This window comes from Rhinichthys klamathensis, unplaced genomic scaffold (genome assembly GCF_029890125.1).
Source record: "Rhinichthys klamathensis goyatoka isolate OS25496 unplaced genomic scaffold, OSU_Roscu_1.1 h1tg000111l_1, whole genome shotgun sequence".
NCBI classification, from domain to species: Eukaryota; Metazoa; Chordata; class Actinopteri; order Cypriniformes; family Leuciscidae; genus Rhinichthys; species Rhinichthys klamathensis.
In genome coordinates, this window is record NW_026606649.1 from 4,354,800 (window position 1) to 4,377,073 (window position 22,274).

The 22,274-nt window shown below is 39.8% G+C and overlaps 1 protein-coding gene across 1 annotated transcript; it reads left to right on the forward strand.

Moving 5' to 3' along the window:
- Nucleotides 1-10,462: 10,462 nt before the first annotated feature.
- Nucleotides 10,463-21,729, forward strand: irs2a (insulin receptor substrate 2a). The gene is made up of 2 exons (XM_056254307.1): nt 10,463-13,763; nt 21,191-21,729. The coding sequence occupies exons 1-2, from the start codon at nt 10,685-10,687 to the stop codon at nt 21,193-21,195; spliced, it is 3,084 nt and encodes a 1,027-aa protein (XP_056110282.1). The 5' UTR covers nt 10,463-10,684; the 3' UTR covers nt 21,196-21,729.
- Nucleotides 21,730-22,274: the final 545 nt, after the last annotated feature.

Sequence of the window (22,274 nt, forward strand, 5' to 3'; positions counted from 1 at the left end):
ATTATTTAAATACTTTTTGCAATCTCCTCTTGCCAAGATAACTGCTCTAAAAAAAATATGGTTCTTTAAAGGTTCTTTACACGTAGTAACAGTTCAATTTAGAACCGTATTATACCAAAGAACCCTTTATATGCTGAAATGGTACTTTGTGTTAGAGTTTAGGGTTCTTTACTCCCGCCTTTTTGTTTTTCAAACCTGTAACTGTCAAAGCCACCTCATTACTGCTTTTCTGGAGCTCAGCTATACAACTACACAGACTGTCAAAATACTCCCAATAGGTAAATGATTTCTTTCTTGATTTCCATTACACGAGAGTATAGATGTTAAAACTTAATGCTGATTTGTACTCGGCTTTCTCCAAGATAAGCACAAACTAAGACGTAGCTTTACAGTAACCTATGCTTCTCCATCCATTTACGCTTTTTTTCCATATGGTGATGTGAATCTCCTTCTGTCCGGCGTTAACGGCTGCAGTGTACTTGGCGCGTCAGCACACACAACGACTACAACGAGTAGGGGACATCTCTAGGGTCTTCAAGTGGGCACCTTCCGTCCTCAGTGTTTCGTCGACTAGCCCACGACACCTCAAGAGGGCTCGACAGTGACTCTGGCATCCCAGAGTCACCCCCCTCCGTCCCCCACTCAACTCAGCCCAGCTTACTGACCTTTACATACCTCCTGCTGAGGTTGCTCCTTCCTCGTAGTTCACATGTGACCTAACCACTCACCAATCTCACAATCTCTCCGCAACCCAACCATACGCGCCAACCCGTTTGACTAAGGCTGTCGAGCCCCACTGTCTTCGTTAAAGTAGGTTCAGTGGCAATGGTTCCGTATGGCATACTACCTACCGCAAAACACAATATCTGCCCAAACACCAACCCTCATTCACGGAATATACACAGGAACGCAATAACTGTAATTACTATGCAAACTATACAAATAAACCAACAGACTCTTCGAGTTTTTCAAGAATTCTACGAAACCGTAGCATGGCGGCCTGTACACAGCCAGCCAGAATCTTTCCGTCTCAACCACAGCCAGTTGCTGCTCCTCTCTGCTGCTTCAGATAAGTTCTTTACTGTGCAACGCAACTCTTGGCCGCTGAATCCGACGTCTCTGAGGAACCGGGTTGTAGAGTGTGCCACAAATCCTCGACAACCCACTTCCACTGGATAAACCTGGACTCTCCATCCTCGCTGTTCTGCTTCAGCGGCCAGATGAGCATACCGCAGTTTCTTCCTCTCATATGCCTCATCTACAGCATCCTCCCATGGCACTGTTAACTCTATCAGTTGAACAATGCGTGCTGATCCAGACCACAAAACAATATCTGGTCGGAGGTTAGTGGTGGCAATCTTAGGTGGAAAAATAAGCCGTTGATCAAGATCAGCCAGCATTTTCCAGTCCCTAGCAGCTTCCAGTTGTCCTTGGCGAGAATTGGTTTTAACACCTTTTCTTGGTGGTTGCTCGCCTGGGCGGAGGAATATTGTCTTCTGCGTGTAATGTTTTGCTAGAACAGGTGGCAACTGGTTGGTCATGTTACGCTTGCCTTCCAATGCTAAAGCCAAACATCGCAGTACTTGGTCATGGCGCCAAGTAAACCGACTCTGGCCAAGAGCCACCTTACATCCTGTCAAAATGTGCCTTAACCCTTTGATGCACAACATGGGTCTAAATAGACCCGACTGAGTTTTAATTTTCTATATCTTTGCAAGAAATTAATTTCATCATTCAGTATTCCAGGTATTCCTCAATTAACTTGTTTTTGATCATCACAAATCCTTATTTTTATTTTTACTTTCTTACTTTTTGAATAAAAATAGTTTTTGTATCACAACCCTTCTAATGCGCAACATGGGTCTAAAAAGACCCGTATTCATTTCCTATGTTATTTCAGTGATGGCTGAGTGTTTTCTTTGCTGAATCTTTAAAATATATGTATTTTATCATTTGTTATTCCATGTATTCATTAAATATCTTGTTTTTGATTTCCACAAATCATTATGTTTATGTTTCCTTTCTTACTTTATAAACAAACACAGTTTTTGTATTTCTACATCAATTTTACATACATGGGTCTAAAATGACCCGTATTCATTTCCTATGTTATTTCAGTCATGGCTGAGTGTTTTCTTTGCTGAATCTTTAAAATATATGTATTTTATCAGTTGTTATTCCATGTATTCATTAAATATCTTGTTTTTGATTTCCACAAATCATTATGTTTATGTTTCCTTTCTTACTTTATAAACAAACACAGTTTTTGTATTTCTACATCAATTTTACATACATGGGTCTAAAATGACCCGTATTCATTTCCTATGTTATTTCAGTCATGGCTGAGTGTTTCTTTGCTGAATCTTTAAAATATATGCATTTTATCATTTGTTATTCCAGATATTCATTAAATATTGATATTTATGTTTTCTTTCTTACTTTATATACAAACAGAGTTTTTGTATTTCTACATACATTTTACATACATGGGTCAAAAATGACCCATATAGAAACCTTTGATATTTGCACATATTTGCAAGTAGGAACATATTTACTGCATAAATACTATTACTATGGTATTATTACATAATACTATTCACCTGCCACACATTTCACAATTCAACACTGCTGCTTTTGTATATTTGATGCAAGTCTTATTTTATTTTAACCACAGAAAATATTTGATATTTTGTAAAAGATAACTGGACATAATATTTGAATATTAGGCTATGGTTACTTGACCACGAAATCCTAGTGAGAAATTACTTGTGAGAAAGAGAAACATATCCAATACTATTAGCTAGCTAGCTGTCGACATATTCTATTCTAGCTAGCTAATGTTAGCTACACTAAAAAAAGATGGGTTTTTAAAGGGGAACTCAGCAACTCTAGCTATTTCTTCGCTGATTTTCACTTTTGTTGTCGCATGTTTTCTCAACGAGCTCCCCCTACAGCTGTGGGATGTATATTTCACAACAATGTTGTAAAAAAACTCACTTGCGGCCCCTCCTCCCCCTTTCTACCGCTGCTCATGAGCATTTGTTATTATCGGAGCCAGCCAACTTTATCGTGTGGAGCTATACCGAGGTGGGTAATACATCATACACATTGAGGGCGGCGTGTGTGTTTATGTCGAATTGCCATAAAGCATTTTGTGTTTCTCGCTCGTTCTCGCTTCTCACAAGACTTCCTGTTTCCAACTTACTGGGACGTTAGTCCCCATGTTGCAAGGTTGGTTTTCCGCCTAGGAACGTTGGGGGGAGCAGGGAAAGTCACCATTTTCACCAGAACAATTATTAAACCATCCAAATGATTTCTAAACGGTTTCATTAAGTTGAAATAGTTGCCAAATGCCCCTTTAAAGCTTATTTACATGTAATAGGCCTAAAAGTTCTATTAAGAACCGTATAGTCTTGAATAAGCCATTATGCTGAAATGGTTCGATGTGTTAAGAGTTTAGGGTCCTTTTTTCCCCGCCTTTTGATTTTAAAATCTGTAACTGTCAAAGCCACCTGAAATAACATAGGAAATGAATACAGTCATTTTAGACCCGTGTATGTAAAATTGATGTAGAAATAAAAACTGTGTTTGTTTATAAAGTAAGAAAGAAAAAATAAACATAATGATTTGTGGAAATCAAAAACAAGATATTTAATCAATACCTGGAATAACAAATGATAAAATACATATATTTTAAAGATTCAGCAAAGAAACACTAAGCCATGATTGAAATAACATAGGAAATGAATACGGGTCATTTTAGACCCATGTATGTAAAATTGATGTAGAAATACAAAAACTGTGTTTGTTTATAAAGTAAGAAAGGAAACATAAACATAATGATTTGTGGAAATCAAAAACAAGATATTTAATCAATACCTGGAATAACAAATGATAAAAATGCATATATTTTAAAGATTCAGCAAAGAAACATTCAGCCATGACTGAAATAACATAGGAAATGAATACGGGTCTTTTTAGACCCATGTTGCGCATTAGAAGGGGTATCCATAGCTTGTGCATCAAAGGGTTAATGTGGCAGGTGATGAACACAAAGGACAAGAGGGATCCTCTCCTACCCAGAGGTTTAGGTTCTGTGGTGATGGGAGAACATCATATGTTGACCTGATAAGGAAACTGATCCTACTCTCTTCCATTGACCAAAGGTCTTGCCAGCCCATCTTGCATTGTTCCAGACTCTCCCATCTCATCCACTCTCCCTGCGTGGCCTGGGAAATGGCCTTTATACACCTCATCCTCTCCTCCTGCTTTCACACCTCGTTGACTACCAGCTTCCTCCTTTGAGCTGGGCCTGCCTTGTGCCATTTAGGAGGAGCTAAACTGAGCCCAAACCCCCCTCTTCCATGCTGTATACCTGTCCCACGATATCACCAATTTGAAGGGCAGCCTTTGCCTCTACCACAGATTTCTTTGCTGACCACTTTCTACCAGTTTTTAACACAGGTGCTGCCTCCCTTACACATTTGTCGCGTGACTCTACTAAGGTCATTTCCAGTCTGACCTTGGCGCACTTAAACTCCTCGGTTAAAGCAGAGACTGGCAGCTGCAACCAATAACCGATTAGTGCAGGCTACTGTTGTAGTCATGGTTGTCATGTCATCCATGTATGCTCTGATTGGTGGTAGTCGCATCCCAGAAGCCAAGCGCTCTCCTCCTACTACCCATCTTGATGCCCTAATGATTACTTCCATTGCCATGGTAAAAGCCAGTGGAGAAATAGTGCATCCTGCCATTATTCCAACCTCTAAGCATTGCCATGTAGTGCTGAATTCTGGAGTTGAGAAACTAAATTGCAAATCTCCAAAATAGGCAAAAAATTCTTAAAAAGTCTCTAAATTATAACTTTAAAAATTGTAACAATAATTTCCTAACAATCGTGTCTTTTTCTCTTTTTAGTTTAACAGAACATGTAAGTGTGAGCAGCTCTGTTCAGTTCAGGATACTCATCTTCTCTTCTCCACAAATAAGTATTAGAGATATGGAATTTATGATCCATATTGTTTGATTTTTTTAAATTATGACTTTATGCCTAAACATACCCAGTCACAAAAAACATTAAAGCTATCCCATGACTTTACTACTTTTTCCTTTTACACGGTAAAGGGCTCATACTGTCCATTTTTGCTAATTTTGGCCTTCATGAACATAATTGTTTTTACATAATCAAATGGAAGAGACACAATGTAACTCTAAACTCAATTGTGTTTTTCAGATGCTGTCACGTACCATAACCTCATCATCTGTAGAGAGAAACTGCCACTCAGAATACACATAATGAAGGACGTAAAGACACCATAGGGGATTGTGAAGATATTTCACTGGAACTTGGTCTTCATTACATCTATATCATGTTCAGTGTCAATTCTTATTTATTAATGTATTCAGCTAACAACTGTTATTAGAGTAATTTTTGCTACAATCTTCCCTGTCAATAAAACAAAAAGTACCTAATTGACACAACATGCAGTTAAAAAAAAAGTAAAACCCAAATAGAGGCAACAAGATATAAGACCAGGCAGAAAGAGGACTAACAAATACTATTAATAAATAATTTATAAAAATAATATTAATTATATTAATAATAATATGAAGATACTAATATACTAATATTAATGAAAATAAATATTGTTGAAAAGGTTATTTATAACACTATTAGGGTCCGATATAGCACTTTCAAAGCATGGTTCTTTATGGAACCTTATAAAAAGGGTCTATTTAGCACCAAAAATGGTTCTGATATTGTTACAAACCAAAGAACCCTAATTTGGTACTGTTTAGAACCATTTTTCTTAAGAGTGTATAATGCCTGATGAGTTTGAAGAACACCTGACAAGAGATCAGACACCATTCCTCCATAGAGAATCTCTCCATATCCTTTAGATTCCCAGCTCCATATTGATTCTTTTTCTCTTCAGTTCACCCCACTAATTTTCTCAGGGGACTGGGACGGCCATGACAGAAGCTTAATTTTGTGCTCAGTTGACACATTTTTATGTTGATTTTGATGTTTGTTTTGGATCGTTGTCCTGATGGAAGCCAACTACGACCCATTATAAGATTTCTAGCAGAGGCCGTCAGGTTTAGATTTTTTATCTGTTGGTATTTGCTAGAATCCATGATACCATGTATCTGAACAAGATGCAGGACCTCCAGCAGAAAAATAGGCCGAAAGCATTAAAGATCCAGCGGTATATTTAACCATTGGGCATGGGGTACTTTTTTTTATCCCTGTTTGCACCAAACCCATCTGGGTTTGCTGTCAAAAAGCTCTTTTTTTTGTTTAGTTTCATCTGACCATAGAATCCGGTCCCTTTTGAAGTTCCAGCCGTGTCTGACAACTAAAAATACAAGAGTTTGTTTTTGGAGGAGCGAGGAGGATTTTTCTTGAAACCCTTCCAAACAACATATGATGTAGGGGTTGATTTATTTATTTTAGGCTTTCTGACCCCAAGACTCAACTAATCTCTGCAATTCTTCATCTGTGATCCTTGAAGAGTCTTTGGCCACTCAAACTTTCATCCTCACTGTGCATTAAGACAATATAGACACACATTCTCTTCCAGGCAGATTCGTACATCTTTAGTTGATTGGAACTTCTTAATTCTTGCCCTGATGGTGGAAATGGGAATGTTCAATGCTTTAGCTATTTTCTTACAGACACTTTCTATTTTGTGAAGCTCAACAATCTTTTGCTGCACATTGGAACTATTCTCTGGTTTGTTTTACTCATTGTGATGGAGAATTAAGGGAATTTTGCCTTTGTGTTTCCTCATATTTATAATCCTGTGAAACAAGAAGTCATAGACAATTTCATGTTCCTAGTCACCCTGGTGTGCTAAAAAATGGGAATATTAATGGGAATATACTTCAGAGATATTTTACTCATACATTTTTTTTAGGGGTGCCAATAATTGTCTTTGCCATTTATTAATGCCATTTCCCCCACACTTTCAAATCTTTTACTTCAACGAAAGGTTAGAATTTATTTGCAATATTAGATCATGCAGCTATTTAAAATACATGTCAGTATAAGTAGGACCATGCAAATACAAAAATCCATGTTGTTATACTGTTTTTTTCAATTAATGTTTCCAATTTCTTGGCCCCACATCAGCTCACCCTGTCACACCAGCAGTCTAGTCTAAGTAGATTTGTTGTGGATTGATCAATGGGCTTTATTTACTTCATTTCATTGTTGTGTAAGATTAGAGACGGCTACTGCTAATGCCTCAAAACACATGCTACTGGTGACGCAAAAACATCAGATCAGATCAACAAACAACAGAACAACAGCACAACAGAATCTGAGGAAAATGCAACATGACAGCATGATACCATGTATCTGAACAAGATGCAGGACCTCCAGCAGAAAAATACATGCTACTGGTGACGCAAAAACATCAGATCAGATCATTCATTCGTCTGAAGCTTATTTAATCATTGTTTGCATGTGTGTGTGTGACAGAGAGTATTAACAATAGACAACTGCTCATTTCAGAATTGGGGTATACAGGCCACAAATCTTCCCTAGGTAGATCAGCCATGCTGTTTGTATACCATAATCTTCTTTAAGGGACAGAAACCAATTACAGAGCCGCACAGTAGCCAGTGAACTCCTATACCGGGTTCTGCTGGAGAAACGGGTACTGTAATGAGTTGTACCATTGTATTGTATTATTGTACCATTGTGTCATAAATTCAATGCCATATTTGACAAATAGCCTTGCATCTAATATGTTAAATCCCTGGATTACACACACATCCATTAATAATACAGAATCCACAGACTGAAGTGTTGTGCTGCTTTTATTTTATGAGCTGATTTGGGCTGCATCATTGCAATGGGAAACAATCAGAAGCAGTTGCAAAGAACAAATCGGCTACTCATTCTTGTCAAGGAAGAACTATTCAGAAAACCGCTGAAGACGCAGTGGCTGAGTTTGTTTTCGAAGGGAATATTCCCCACGAGCAACGTCAATGCTTTCATGTTTGCACGAATCATTTCTCACCAGACTGCTTTATAAAGGAGGGTCAGTATAAAGCTGGTTTTGCTAAGAAGCTGCTCCTGAATAAAGGATCGGTACCAACTATTCGTGTTCCTGCTGAACCTCCAGAAGAACTGAAGTGAGTGTAACGTTTTATTAATCTTTATATTAATCTTTGCAAATCGCTTGCACGCTTCACGATGAATGCGGCTAAGGTTTACACTCAGTACGGCATGTTTTCTATGTACGACGTTCTCAATATAATTCATAATCCCACGGCGTTATGGTTATTGTGTTATTGTGTTACAAACGGTGTACGCAGAGAACAGAGAGGTGAGCAAAGCTCATTATCATTTAAAGTCATATGCACTGAAACGGCGTGCTGAAAACAGAGCTGTTTTTGACCAGGTAAAATAAGTGTTTTCTTACAATACTAATGAAAATTTTTAATTAAAGTATATTACAAACTTTTAATTTAGACCCTAAAGAATCATATTAGCTTGTACAAAAATGGCATTATATGACCCCTTTAAGACCACACAAACATTTGTCTGTGGTTGTAGGCATATGTGTAGCTATGGCTATAAATTTGTTGGTTTCATAGCAATGCTTGCATAATCTCACTAAATGCAAAGGTCAGTTTTAAACTTGAACTGTCTATAAACCATGATGCAATGAGTTCAATGTATGATATTTATTCTTGCGTTGGTACAAATGACCATGAGGTGGCGTGTTTTTACTTTTACATGCTTTCCCAGTTAAATTTCTTCTGGAACAAACAGAATAAATTCTGCCATTCCAGAAAGTTCATAGTCTCGCTAAAGTAAGGCTCTAATATTAAAACCAAGAGCAAACCACCTTTTCGATGGCTTCAAACTAAATAATTCCACGCTGAAAATCCATTTGTGGCACCACGGACGCAAGTTTCATAGTCGACTAAATTTTTTTTTTTTTTTTTAAATCTCTATTTTCTTTATGTTATGTACAATGTGTGTAACGCTAGTTCGCAGGCACTGTTGCTGGACAGGGACACCCGAGTGTGTAAAAATAGACCATCATATGCGTTATGTAACACGCAGCACGCGCACTACGACTTCACGCATGTTTACACAAGTTAACTCCATGCCGATCTTAATAAATGACATGCGTTTTCTTACTCCCTCAAGTACGTTTTTTCACTGTCTAACACATATTAAAAACATTGTGTCTGACTAAATTATAATTCTGAAATAGGATCTTCTGCGTTTTCTGTCGTCATCTCATGGAGATGTTTAAAGCCTGTATCGAATGTGTTTAGAGTCTGTATAGGTTTAATTAAGTAACATGCCGATGCTTACATTCAAAAACTAACACTTTTTTTACAGCTAACCTACGTCTCTACAGCACTGAAGTGCGTACAGTAGATTTGTCATCCACACAGCGCTGTTTGTTTTAGGAGGAGGGGAGAGCTTGTGTGAAGGGGGATTTGCCCATATCACGTCACGGATTTGTCAATGTACCGTCAATCTTTTCGCCTGACCAATGAATCCAATGAGAAACTCCATTCGTTGGCTTGGTAAGGTACGCCTCTTAAAGATCGCGCCGCCTTATATAGCCGCGTTTCCACCGCAGGAACTTTACCCAGGAACTAGGAACTTTGGCCTGGTACTCGGTGTGTTTACACCGCAGGAACCAGGGTCTAAATGAAGTTCCGGGTAGATATTTCCCCCTCCGAAAGTCCCTGCTCGCGAGGTAGTACTTTTTCAAAGTTCAGGAACTTTCGCGGGTGGGGCTTGTGCGCTGAACATGCTGATTGGTTGTGTTCACGCCGCATTATGATTGGATAACTCCGCGCAGCATTTTATTTTAACCGGAATTTTTAGAATCTATTGCAGTTCGTGGCTTCATGCAGTAATGAAGTTCCATGCAGTAAGAGTTGTCTGTCTGCAAATATGGAATTTAATAAAAATAAAAAAGGCAGCTGGACCGACGACGAGATTCAGGCTTTATTAAGCGTATTTGCGGAAGAGAAATTTTCTGCGCGTTCGTCCCAGCCTTCTCACGGTCAATGTCCGCAATAGCTGATAACATACGCTGTCTAATTTTAGATCTAACGTTAGCATTACGAGCTTTCTGAACACGCTTTAGTATCAGTGCTCGTCTCTTTTCTGCCGTTTTGTTAATTACCTGGTTAGTAAACCAATACATCTCAAACAACTGCAGCACAGTGTGAATCTCTTCCATATTTATTATAAATGTGGCGCTCAAAACTGATTACTGTCCTTTACAGTCTACTGTCCGTCACAAGCAAGCAATGAGCAGTCGCGCGCAGTTTACCCGGTACTTTAGACCGCGATGTAAACGCAGAAAGCTACCGGTCTGGGGCAAAAAAAGTTCCTGGGAAAAAAGTTCCTGGGACAAATTGTTCCGGGCAATTGCGGTGGAAACGCGGCTTATGACTGTTTTTTCTCTCTCCCACTGACCCAAGATGGGCTGTGTAACGTCACATGTTGTTTTTTTCTTAAGCTCAGTCATTCTGAGCAAAGAGTTATTTGCTGTGAACAAGTAGGCTACGTTAGACATCGCATGGTGAAACAGCGCCGAAATCTCCAGTTCTCGGATATTTAAGTTAAATCTCTTTTTACTGCGGATGGATAACAAGTTCTATAAACTTAAGTAAATAAATTGTAAACGCAAGTATGGCAAGTCCGCCTATTAAAGTGGGATACTCGTTACCAAATGACAACAGCTTTCATTCAAACAACATCAGAAAATGTGGATACCTCAAGAAGCAAAAGCACGGACATCGGCGCTATTTTGTTTTGAAAGATCAGAGTGACGGACTGCCTGCGCGGCTGGAGTACTACGAGAATGAAAAGAAATGGAAAAACAAGTCCGCTGCCAAAAGAGTAATTTTTCTCGACTCTTGTCTGAGCATAAACAAGCGCGCTGACGCGAAACACAGGTATTTGATAGCTCTCTATACCAAGGACGAGTATTTTGCTGTTGCTGCGGAGAATGAGCAAGAGCAGGAGAGTTGGCACGGAGATTTAACTGATTTATTAAATAAGGGGAAAATGTGTGACAGCTCCGTTTCTAGTTCGGCATCATCTCTGGTGGGCTTCGACGATGGAAATTACGGCATGATTACACCGGTGAATGCTGCGTATAAAGAGGTATGGCAAGTTAATCTTAAAGCAAAAGGAATTGGGCAGAGCAGAAATATCACTGGAGTTTACAGACTGTGCTTATCAAGTCGGACAATTAGCTTTGTGAAACTTAACTCGGAGGTGGCATCTGTGACCCTACAGTTGATGAATATACGCAGATGTGGGCACTCTGATAGCTTTTTCTTCATTGAGGTGGGCAGATCTGCCTCTACTGGACCTGGAGAGCTGTGGATGCAAGCGGATGATTCTGTGGTGGCACAAAATATACATGAGACCATTTTAGAAGCTATGAAAGCGATGAAAGAGCTGTCAGAGTTCAGACCACGCAGCAAAAGCCAGTCATCAGGATCAAATCCCATATCTGTACCCACTCGGCGGAACTTGAACAATTTACCCCCTAGTCAGACAGGGTTGGTGAGGAGGTCAAGGACGGACAGTACAGCAGCCACATCTCCTGTCACCAAATTTTCTTCTTGTCGAATACGGACAGCGAGTGAAGGGGAAGGTACCATGACCAGGCCCGTCTCCATATCAATATCTGAGAATGGAAGCCCGACAGCTGTCAGCCGGAACCACATGAGCAGATCTAATACTGTCTCGGTGGGCTGCCGGACATCAGAACCATCACTGCTTCATCACAGCAGGTCCATGTCAATGACAATGTCCCACTCGCCCCCATCTGCTGTAAGCCCATTAAGTTTGTCCTCAATCAGTATGAATGGTTCCATCTCATCCACAGTACACAGACTCTCCAGCTGCAGTGGTTCTGTTTGTGGGTCACCTAATGATACTGGCTTCCTCTCGTGTGACGATTACAGTTCTAGCCCAGGGGATGTGAAGTACAACCTATCAAACAGGAGTGACACACCTTCTTCTCTCTCCAGCACACCACCTTCAAGAGAAGCCAGCGAGCTCCATGGTTATATGGTGATGGACAGGCCATCCAACTCCCAGAACAAGATGTGTCCAACTAGCAGAGACATATTTGACATGGATATATACAGGAAGAGGACGTATTCTCTGACAACCCCGCGGCAACAGGTAGCACACTCCCAGCTATCCTCAGCGTCACTTGATGAATACATGCTGATGAGGGCTGCGAACAGGAGAACAAATTCTGCATCTCCGAAGGTCTCATACCCAGATGATTATGGGAAAATTGATGTTGGCTCTTACTGTAATGTGGGTGATGACGGCTACATGCCCATGACGCCAGGCATGGCACCTCAGTGTGCCAAAAATGACCACTACATGCTCATGAGTCCCATGAGTGTTTCAGCACCCAAGCAGATCATTAATCCGAGGTCACATCCTCAGCCAACAGGCAGTGGCTGCACTACTAACTCACCCAGCAGTGGATCACTAGAGGATAGCGGGTACATGAAGATGTGGTCTGGATCAAAGTTTTCACTGGAGAGCTCTGATGGGAGAGCAGTGAATGGAGAATACATGAATATGTCGCCGGCTGACACATATGTCTCGCCCACACCACCAGATTATTTCCTGGGTCAATGTGAAACAACACAACGATCCTCCCCATCTCTAAGTATTCGCTTTAACAAGCACCAGGCACCTAAACGGGCAGATAATCCAACAGAAGAGGCCAACAGGGTTTCTGCCCTGCCACCTCTCCGTCGCCCTGACGGCATGGGACAGAGAGCAAGAGTCAACAGGCCCAATAGGTTATCTTTAGACACTCTGAGGATGCTTCCCAGCATGACTGAACACCCTCTCCCTTGTGAGCCTAAAAGCCCTGGTGAGTACATTAACATAGACTTTGCTGCTGCTACACAGTACTCCTCTCCCTCTATGGTTTCTGTGGAAAGCCAGGGCTCACTGTCCAACCTCGGCCCGGGATCCCCCCTTTCAGACTACATGAACCTCAATCAGAATTTACACTCTCTTAAACTGAGGGAAGCGCTCAACAGTCCCCTGAATGGAATGCCAGAGCTGGCTGAATGCCCATGCCCGCCTGATGAGGGGGCTTATTTCCTCAATGAACGGAGAAACTCACCATGCCCATCTGGCACAGGTAAAGACAATTACACTGAGATGAGTTTCAACAATGGTCACATCTCACCTCAATTCCTGTCTGAGAATGATGAGAGTGCTTCAGTCAGCCCCACTAGCAGGGTTCAAAGGCTGGACCTGAGCGACCAGGGGGTGTCAAAAGGAATTGGTGCTTTCTTGTTGGCTGCCTCCTCTGTAGACCCAAACGGAGGAGCAAAGGTGATCCGGGCAGACCCTCAGGGCCGGAGACGGCATAGCTCTGAGACTTTTTCATCCACCACCACAGTTGCACCTGTCTTTCCTTCCTTTGCACACAATGTTAAGCGACACAGCTCTGCCTCAGTAGAGAATGTCTTTGTCCGAAGCAGTGAAGGTTCTGATGAGGAGTACGGGTCTCCCATGTGCCGAGAGACTTCAGCTGGTTATCAGAATGGACTTAACTACATCACCTTAAACCTCATGGAGAAACAAGAGATGGGCAATTGTGAAAACCTTATGGGCTTCAAGACTGGTGGTTGCTGTAAAGCAGGAATAAATGGATTACATGTAACTCCATATGTGTGTCTGGGATTCAAAGAGACTGCAACCACTGTACAAGGTGAGTTCAGATGATGTGATTGGCTGTTATGATTAAAAAAGATGACTGGTATAAATTGGTAATAGATAAAAAGATGATGCAGCATGTTGCAAATTAATTTTCTTATATACTGGAATATGTAAGTAGCATTTAATTTGCAACTATGTACGTATTATATATTATAACATTTACAGTTATATTAAGCACAAAACACATGCTAATAGACTATAGCTATAAACTGCAATATTGAAAAAGCATTTGATTTGCAACTCTCTCTCTCTATAGTCTATTAGCATAACATTTTTTTTGTGTGTGTGTTTATTATAACTGGAAATGTGCATATTATAGGATTTATAAGACACAACTGTATCGAAAAAATGATAGGCTATTCACAGTAGGCTACTTAAAGTAATAAAACATTATTGCTGAACGAGATAATAATATGTAACTCAAAATATTTAGAGAGGTTTGCACCTCTGGCTATTTGTCTCAGTATATGGGGCATTTATGGGATTGATAAGGTGTTTTTCATTAAGAGGAATTCCAGAGAAATTTGAAGCATGAGAGACGTGACTGTCTGAGTGCCCGCGCGCGGTAAACAACCCAACTGCGCATGCACTATGACGCTGCAGTATAGAGCGGTGCGCGCACGCTTGTTTATTTACTCCAAACTCGATCAAAGCTGGCTTTTTACAGACCGAAGTGCGTTAGTGCTTAAACATTATTTTAAGGTTTGTAGGCTTGTGTATAACGGAGCTATTAAATAGATCTGTTCTCAGAGGATGGAACATGAAGCACTGAGGATTGCGAAATGTTGTTTTGAGGCTCATTTGGCTCACGTGCTCAGCAGCGTTTTCGTTCTATAAAACATATCGCCTGGTCGACCTTTCCCTTAATTCTGTTATGCCCCGTTTACTCTATTCGGTTAAACATTAATCCAAATTATTATTATTATTGTTTTAATAAAATTCCCCATTAACAGGAACACTTACATAAGGTTAAGAAGGATTCCCATGTCAAATATTCCTCACATGACATATAAAAGTGCATGTGTTCATTTGCCTACTTGAATCATATCATGCGGGTGTTTGTGAGATTAAACTGCCGTCACAAGCCGTAACAATATGCTGCTCTTGATAAAGTACAGTGCCTAAGGCTTTTTTTCTGTGCACTGTTTTTGCATAGCACACAGAAGATTGAACATGCCATGTTCTGAGGCACGTATACTGCACATCGTCTGGTACTCCCATATTTCCATAACGCCTCAATTGGAGGCAGTGTTGTGGGCCAAAATTATCCCCAGTGGTTAAAAGGCTTTTCATGGCTGGTAGTTTTCATTGCATGCAGGCAGCCTACAGTGTAAACATCAGGCAGAGGATGGATAGTGGACAGCACAGTGAGTTTAACTCTTTCTTGTCTTGAGTATTGAGCCTTGAGAAAAGAGTGGGAGGAGGAGAGTAAGAGCTAATTTGCATTGTGTCTCTGAAATGAACATGTGCAGCCATGTCCACGGGTCGGTCGGCTGAGCAGAAGAGGGAGGGCCTGGTGGAGGCTTAAGTCATGTGCTTCAGTCAGGAGGAAAAACAAGCCATGGCTGCAGGTGGTTGTTTGTGGGGTCGTTGTCAGGTAATGATGATGTTTCACGCTTGGAATGCATGACTGGGTAAAGGTTGCTGGGAGAGGCGAATACTCGCTTGTTTTGGTCTCTCTACTCACTGCCAGGCCACATAACAGCATACAGTGTGTTGACAAGAACTTGTTTTGATGTGCTTTAAATCATAGAATGCCAGAGGCTGTCAAAATTATGATGCTTTCATTTTGGTTTGTCCTCTAACTCTGATGCAGTTATTTGTTTGTTTTTTAAGTAAAAAAAATTAAACAGCTCTGGTGAAAACATAGTGTATTAGTTAAAAATTGGTAGCATAGTTGAAGAAAGATAAACCCCATAATGAAGCAGTGCAGGTGTCTCATTTCTCAAAATTACCTGTCAAAAAAGCAGCCTGCTGTGGCAGTACCATGATATAGTCATGGTATCACGTTTGTTTACTGATAGTGTTTTGATTCTCTGTTGGATTTATCAGTAACAATTTACTTGAGCACAGGAGATTTTTACTAGGGATCGCAATGAAATTGGCTTGGTAAATAGGCACCCCCAATTCAAGAAATTGGTTTATTATGTTGCCTTATTTACAAGCACATTACTGTGCAGAATTACTAAATGCGAATGGAAATAAATGGAAAGAATAGAAAAGAAAAGTTCCACAAAAAAATAGCAGGAAAAGAACATGCACAGTGCTTATTTAATCAGAATATTCTGTTTACTCCATACTCCAATTGCTGTGGAGCATGTAAACATCTTTTTCAGAATAAATACTTAACCAGAATATGGACCTTAATTGAAAATTACATGCATATAAACAAGGTCAATGTCATTACCTGTTGCTCCCTTTACACAAAAACACACACATACAGTAAATTCAGACATCCTAGTATGGCATGGCATTTACAGTTGACCTTTAGTATGGTACAACCAGTTCATTTGATGTTGACATTTTTAAGATAACACTTTTGAAAATAAACATTGTTTAAGAATTTACAAATTCATCTGTCAACAGGGATTCTTTTCAGTCTTCTCAGGGATTCTTGCCAAAAGTGGATTGTTTTGTAGTTATTTGTTAACATTGACGATTAAATGTAGAATGTCTCTGTGAGTAATTTGTAGCTTAACACGTCTTTACATGTCTCCTACTACGCTTGTGGTTTTATGAACATAATGATGAGCTGGGTGACTTTGTACCCCTCAATTAACACCATGCTATACAATATATATTTTGCTAAAGGAGACGAATATACATTTAGACATACAAAAGTAAGTAAGGTGTTACCGAAACTTTTTTCTCTCTTTTACCCACTCCCTCTCTCTCTCTTTCTCTCTGGAATCATACTCCTTTAGGAGTTTGTATGCATTTGCGTCTGTGGCAGATGGCTGAGCAGGGAAGGGTGTGGGGCTGTGTGTGTGTGCGCGTGTGTGTGTGCGTGCGTGTGTGTGTGTGTGTGTGTGTGCGTGTGTGTGTGCGTGTGTGTGTGTGTGTGTGTGTGTGTGTGTGTGTGTGTGTGTGTGTGTGTGTGTGCACCTGCCGCTCCACTCACTGCAGGTCTGTTATCAGGCATGGCAGCAGCACAGACAATACACTAATGACAGCAGGCCATCTGCTTCTGCCCCAGGACAGTGGCTAGTGCTTGTCCCTTCAGCCAGAGCGGGGCGGGGGGTGGGGGAATGAAGAGCTAGAGAAACGGTGATAGAGAGATAAAGATCGGCAGCAGTTTGCAGAGAGAAAAGAACATATGAAAGTGTTTTTTAAATTCAGACAAACCTGCACTTTTTAAAGGGGTCATATAATGCCATTTTTGTACAAGCTAATATGATTCTTTAGGGTTTAAATTAAAAGTTTGTAATATACTTTAATTAAAAATTCTCATTAGTATTGTAAGAAAACACTTATTTTACCTGGTAAAAAACAGCTCTGTTTTCAGCACGCCGTTTCAGTGTATATGACTTTAAATGATCATGAGCTTTGCTGACTCCGCCCCTCTGTTCTATGCGTACACCAGAGCCGGCTCTGGCGTACACCGTTTATAACACAATAACCATAACACGTTGTTCAGTATAAACGTGGGATTATGCATTATATTGAGAACGTCATACATAGAAAACATGCCGTAATGTACCCTGAGTGTAAACCTTAGACGCATTCATTGTGAAGCGTGCAGCTAGCGATTTACAAGGATTAATAAATATTAATATAAAGTTTAATAAAACGTTACACTCACTTCAGTTCTTCTGGAGCAGCTGCAGGAACACGAATAGATGGTACCGTTTCTGTTTTCATCAGGAGCAGCTTCTTAGCAAAACCAGCTTTATACCTCCTCGTTTATAAGCAGTCTGGTGTGTGAAATGATTCGCGCACACATGAGAACATTGACGTTGCTCGTGGGGAATATTCCCTTCGAAAACAAACTCAGCCACTGCGTCTTCAGCGGTTCGGATTTAGGAACATTAAAATGACTGCTGTGTTCGTTATTACACCCAAGAACAGAACACCACAATCGCTTAGACGCCATTCTGCTCATAGACAGTGCTCCAGCATATCAACAATGACCGCGCCAGTCCGCGCAGACTATGATTGACAGCTCGCTCGCTCACGAGCGAGGGCGGGTCTGTGTTGGAACCCTTCTGTCAATCAACAATCGTGGGAGGGGCGTGCGAGCTTGTGACGTCACAGGCTTGAACGGCTCGATTTGAGGCAGGGGAAAACATATAAGAAGATTAAAACAAAACCACTGGATGGATTTTTATCATTATATGATGGCTGTGTACAGACACTGCCAACACACATTTCAGTACAATCAACTTGTAAAAGTGCATGTACCATTATATGACCCATTTAAGTAGTGATGCAAAAAAATTATTGTTTTACAGGAACACTAAAACCAAAATAGCACTTTATGCTATTCTGGGTGTCTTTTTCTCAGGGGATAAATTATACTATACATTATATTACTACTGATATGCTGATATATTGCTACTCTGGCATAATTTTTGGTCACGATGAAGTGCGTCCACCCTGCTGACATGTTTACCTCTTGTACTTTATCCACATTGTGTAAACGAAACACTGCCACAGTCAAAATGTGTCATCCGAGAAGAAATGCTAATTGAATATCACTGTTTCTGCCTAATACATTTTTTCTACTGTTTCGGCTGAATATTTTTGGTTGCTGAAATTTCGATGCATTACTAATTTTAAGGTGTGAAATGGTACAGTTTACAGTATATTTCTGGCTGACTGTGAAATGTGTATGAACAGCAGAATAGATCACACTTGCACACAACCGTTTTTGTGTAACTTTAGCACAAGGGCAGTGAGTGTGCATTTTCAGAGAATTTAGTTACTATTCCACTACTCTTTTGAAGTTAGAAGCTCTGTCTTTGAAGCTCTGTCTTTCTCTCCCTCACATTGGTGTCAGTTTATAGAATAATTTCTTACTATTTCACTGTATGTTGTTGTTACTTTCTCCTCCCACATTTAGCTACTTGAAGAAACTACTTAATTACAACTTTACATCTTAATACCACAACAACGTAAACACCGGTCAATTACCATATAAAGTATTTATTTTTTATTTATCATGAATGATAAAGAAGGCTAGAATGCCTACTCTTTCTGTTCACTTCTTTTGTGATTTCTTTCTTTCTTTAAATGCTGTCTGTCAGTGAAGAGGTTTTTTTTTCAATCTATTGACTAGTTGTGTGAGTCTAAACTGAATATTTGGCCAGACATTTCTTTGTTTTTTTATTAGGGGGTGCTTAATGTCAGCTCCCTAGACTTTGCAACTCTAATCTGAGCTCTAACTTTAACCACGCTGAGATTTAAGCAACAAAAATTGTTAACCCAAGCAGTTCTCTCAGATTCTCCACCTCTGCAGAGCTGGCTAAACTAGGCCGGGATGTTCCCGCCTGAGATAGCCATGTCAACACTGTGAGTGTTACCCACATTTAGCCAGGAGCAAGAGGAGATTACTCCCAGGGGAGAGTGGGGGATTAGACATTGTTCAGCGGCTTGTTTTGAGGCGGATGAAAGGAGCATTGACTCAGACATAGACAGTCATTCATGCAGGTTCACAACAACCATGTCCTCATGTAGACGTCACATTTCCAGGATGATTTTGCACAGCCTCATTTGTTTTTGGGTCTTTGACGATTATAGGCCTAGATTTTAACTCATCGGAGTGGAAGTTTTTTTAACTCGTTATTAAATCCACAGCTTAGACTCTTTCTTAGAGGACTCAGTTGCTCACTTATTCCGCAGTTGGAGGTGCTGTGACATCTCTATCCAGTGATGCGCAAGCTAGCAGAGATGCTATGTCATGTGTGCATTAAATCAGCATTGCGTGACTATTTCCCGGTTCCAAGCATCACTCACTGCTGCCTAGAGCTTTCAGCATTACACACTGCATTATAGGCTGCAGACATGGTTGTTGGTACCGTCATCACGCAAACCCTAAATCTCATCAGCTGAATAAAAAAGGGAGGGTCACCATCCAATTCATCTACTTGCATGCAAGCCTGAGCCTTTTGGCAGTTGCAGCTTTGCATCCTTGCTGCTCATTGACCCTGAAACATATTGGAATTTGTGTAAATTACCCAGGATTAAATGAACCGAGGTTTTAAGCTTTAACTATTGTTATTTCAGGCAATCACATGAGTATACCCACAGACAATGCTTTGTCAATGTCTTACATTCAACTTCAAATTGCAATTATTTACTGTTTACTACAATTTTAATTCAAATTAAGTTCAAATTCAGGAATTGAACTTGAGTTTTAAAAGCATTCTCAATTCAATGTTGAATGGTGCACAATCCTGCTGCATTGACAAAGTTTTATCATGACCTCACAGTTACTTTCAATTACAAGTGTGGTTTATGACTTTATTTCATTAACTTTTTAACAAGTCTGGCAATCTGGAAATTTAGTCTTAAATCTTTTTAACAGATTCCACGTCTCTATCCTTGACTATATGATCTCACTCCACATTATCTTGAAGCAAGTGTATTAAACATTCCTGAAGAGGACAGTCCTCTTGAGAAGTCCACATTATTCTTGAAGGATTATGGGCTAATGTTCTAATTTGCTTCAAGAAACTATTAAATCTTACACAAATGTTATTTGTAATCATCATCTTTGCTCCAGCCATTATCACTGGCTGCATCTTATCTCCCATTCGACATCTCCTTTCATGTAAATTAAGGTGAAGTCTGAAGTGCTTTGCCATCATTTTACCAGTCAGTTATTATAATTTATTCATACTCTTCAGGATCACCCAAGACCTAGCAAAGAAAGACCCTGAGATTTCCTCCATTTCTTTAGTATGTGACTGTAATTCCAATGAGATTATCAGGGAATTATATCAGGATTAGCCCATCTGTGGACAGTAGACTGTTAAGACTGCTGCTAGCTCCATCCCTCCTGACATGATACCCTTTCCCTCGCTTATCCGAGAGAGGTTTAAATATGACTGTGCATCATGGGTTAATCACTCATGCTGGTCTGGAACTGTCTAAAACTGACTAAAAAATGTCATAAAAAGTGTTTTATTTTAGAAAAGTTTCATACTGAGTGAAGAAAGAAAAAGATCTTTGTTGTGAGTATATTCAGGTGTTAATAGTGTGTTGGCTCTAATTGCTCTAACCCATTTTTTTAACGGGTTCAGTTGTAAAAGGCTGCTGGATAACATTTAAGATGATTTGACGTCAGGGGTTGTACTACAGTGCAGCTACAGTTTTTCTCAACACTTTTTCATCATTCTCATTGTTTCTTGTGGTTATACATTTTTGTTTCAAATGGAGCTTTAAAAATATCTTTTTTGTTCTCCCTCTTATTTTCAGATTGAGCAAGGAGCAGAGGTTATTCCTCCTGGTACTGAGGGAAAGTGGAAGCTCAACCAGTAACTAGACCGGACTGGTCTGGTCTGGACTATGCTGCTGTAAATGAACTGTGACCTTTGCAACTCATCCTAAAGCTGTACGTCCGACGGCTGGGTTGTGATTATTCTAGTGAGGCCACTTTAAAATGCTACTCCTGCACCATTTTTCAGGATCTACAAAGCTGCTGCTCTGTTGGTAACAAGAGTCACGTAACATACATGCCACTTGTATGTTTGAACTTTTAATTATTGTTGTTGATGTGAACACTTTGTTTTTTTGGGGTTTTTTATTCAGAAAAATGATTGGAATATATTTTACCCTGAAATATGTAATCTTCATTTACCTGACATAGACAAAGGTTCTTATTGCCCTATCACATGAATAGCTACAATCGTGGTATTTTAGTATATATTATGACTAAAAGATTTCCACAAGTCCTTTCTCAGGAAAAGACTTGTACTGATGTATGTAATTTAGAAGAGATAAAGAATTCCTACTTATTTTTTCCTCAAATTGAATGTTCTCACATGACCAATCCAAAGCCTTACTCTCTCTGTCCGCAAAATTGCGACTACTTATCTGGACCTTAACAATGAGAAAATATCAAAATATGTGATATTTATTGTATACACTCTATTTTTCTAGATATTTAGTTTATTAATTAAAAACATAGTAAGTTGCTATATAAGAGTCCACTTTTGATATTCAGAGTGTCTTACCACGTAATCAGACGTGGTTATTGCAGATAATATTTAATAACTAAACATTATTAGTACATATTATATTTATGACCAAATATGGTCAACCTTTAAATCCTATGTTTCCTCAGATTCATTGTCACTTTCTCACGTTGTTGCGTAAAACATGGCCATTCCCTGTTCCTCTGCCTCAAGAATTGCATTTAACAGTAATATAATATATGATAACAGTGTCTATTTCCCATTTGCTTAGAAATAGCATGCACTATATACTAGATGGTATCGATGCACAGAAAATGCCATAAGACACCACCTTCGGCTAAAGCAGAAAGAGTAAAATGGAAGTA

Bases quoted from the DNA above. Each gene is read 5' to 3' on its own strand.
- irs2a (XM_056254307.1), top strand. From the start codon at position 10,685: ATGGCAAGTCCGCCTATTAAAGTGGGATACTCGTTACCAAATGACAAC.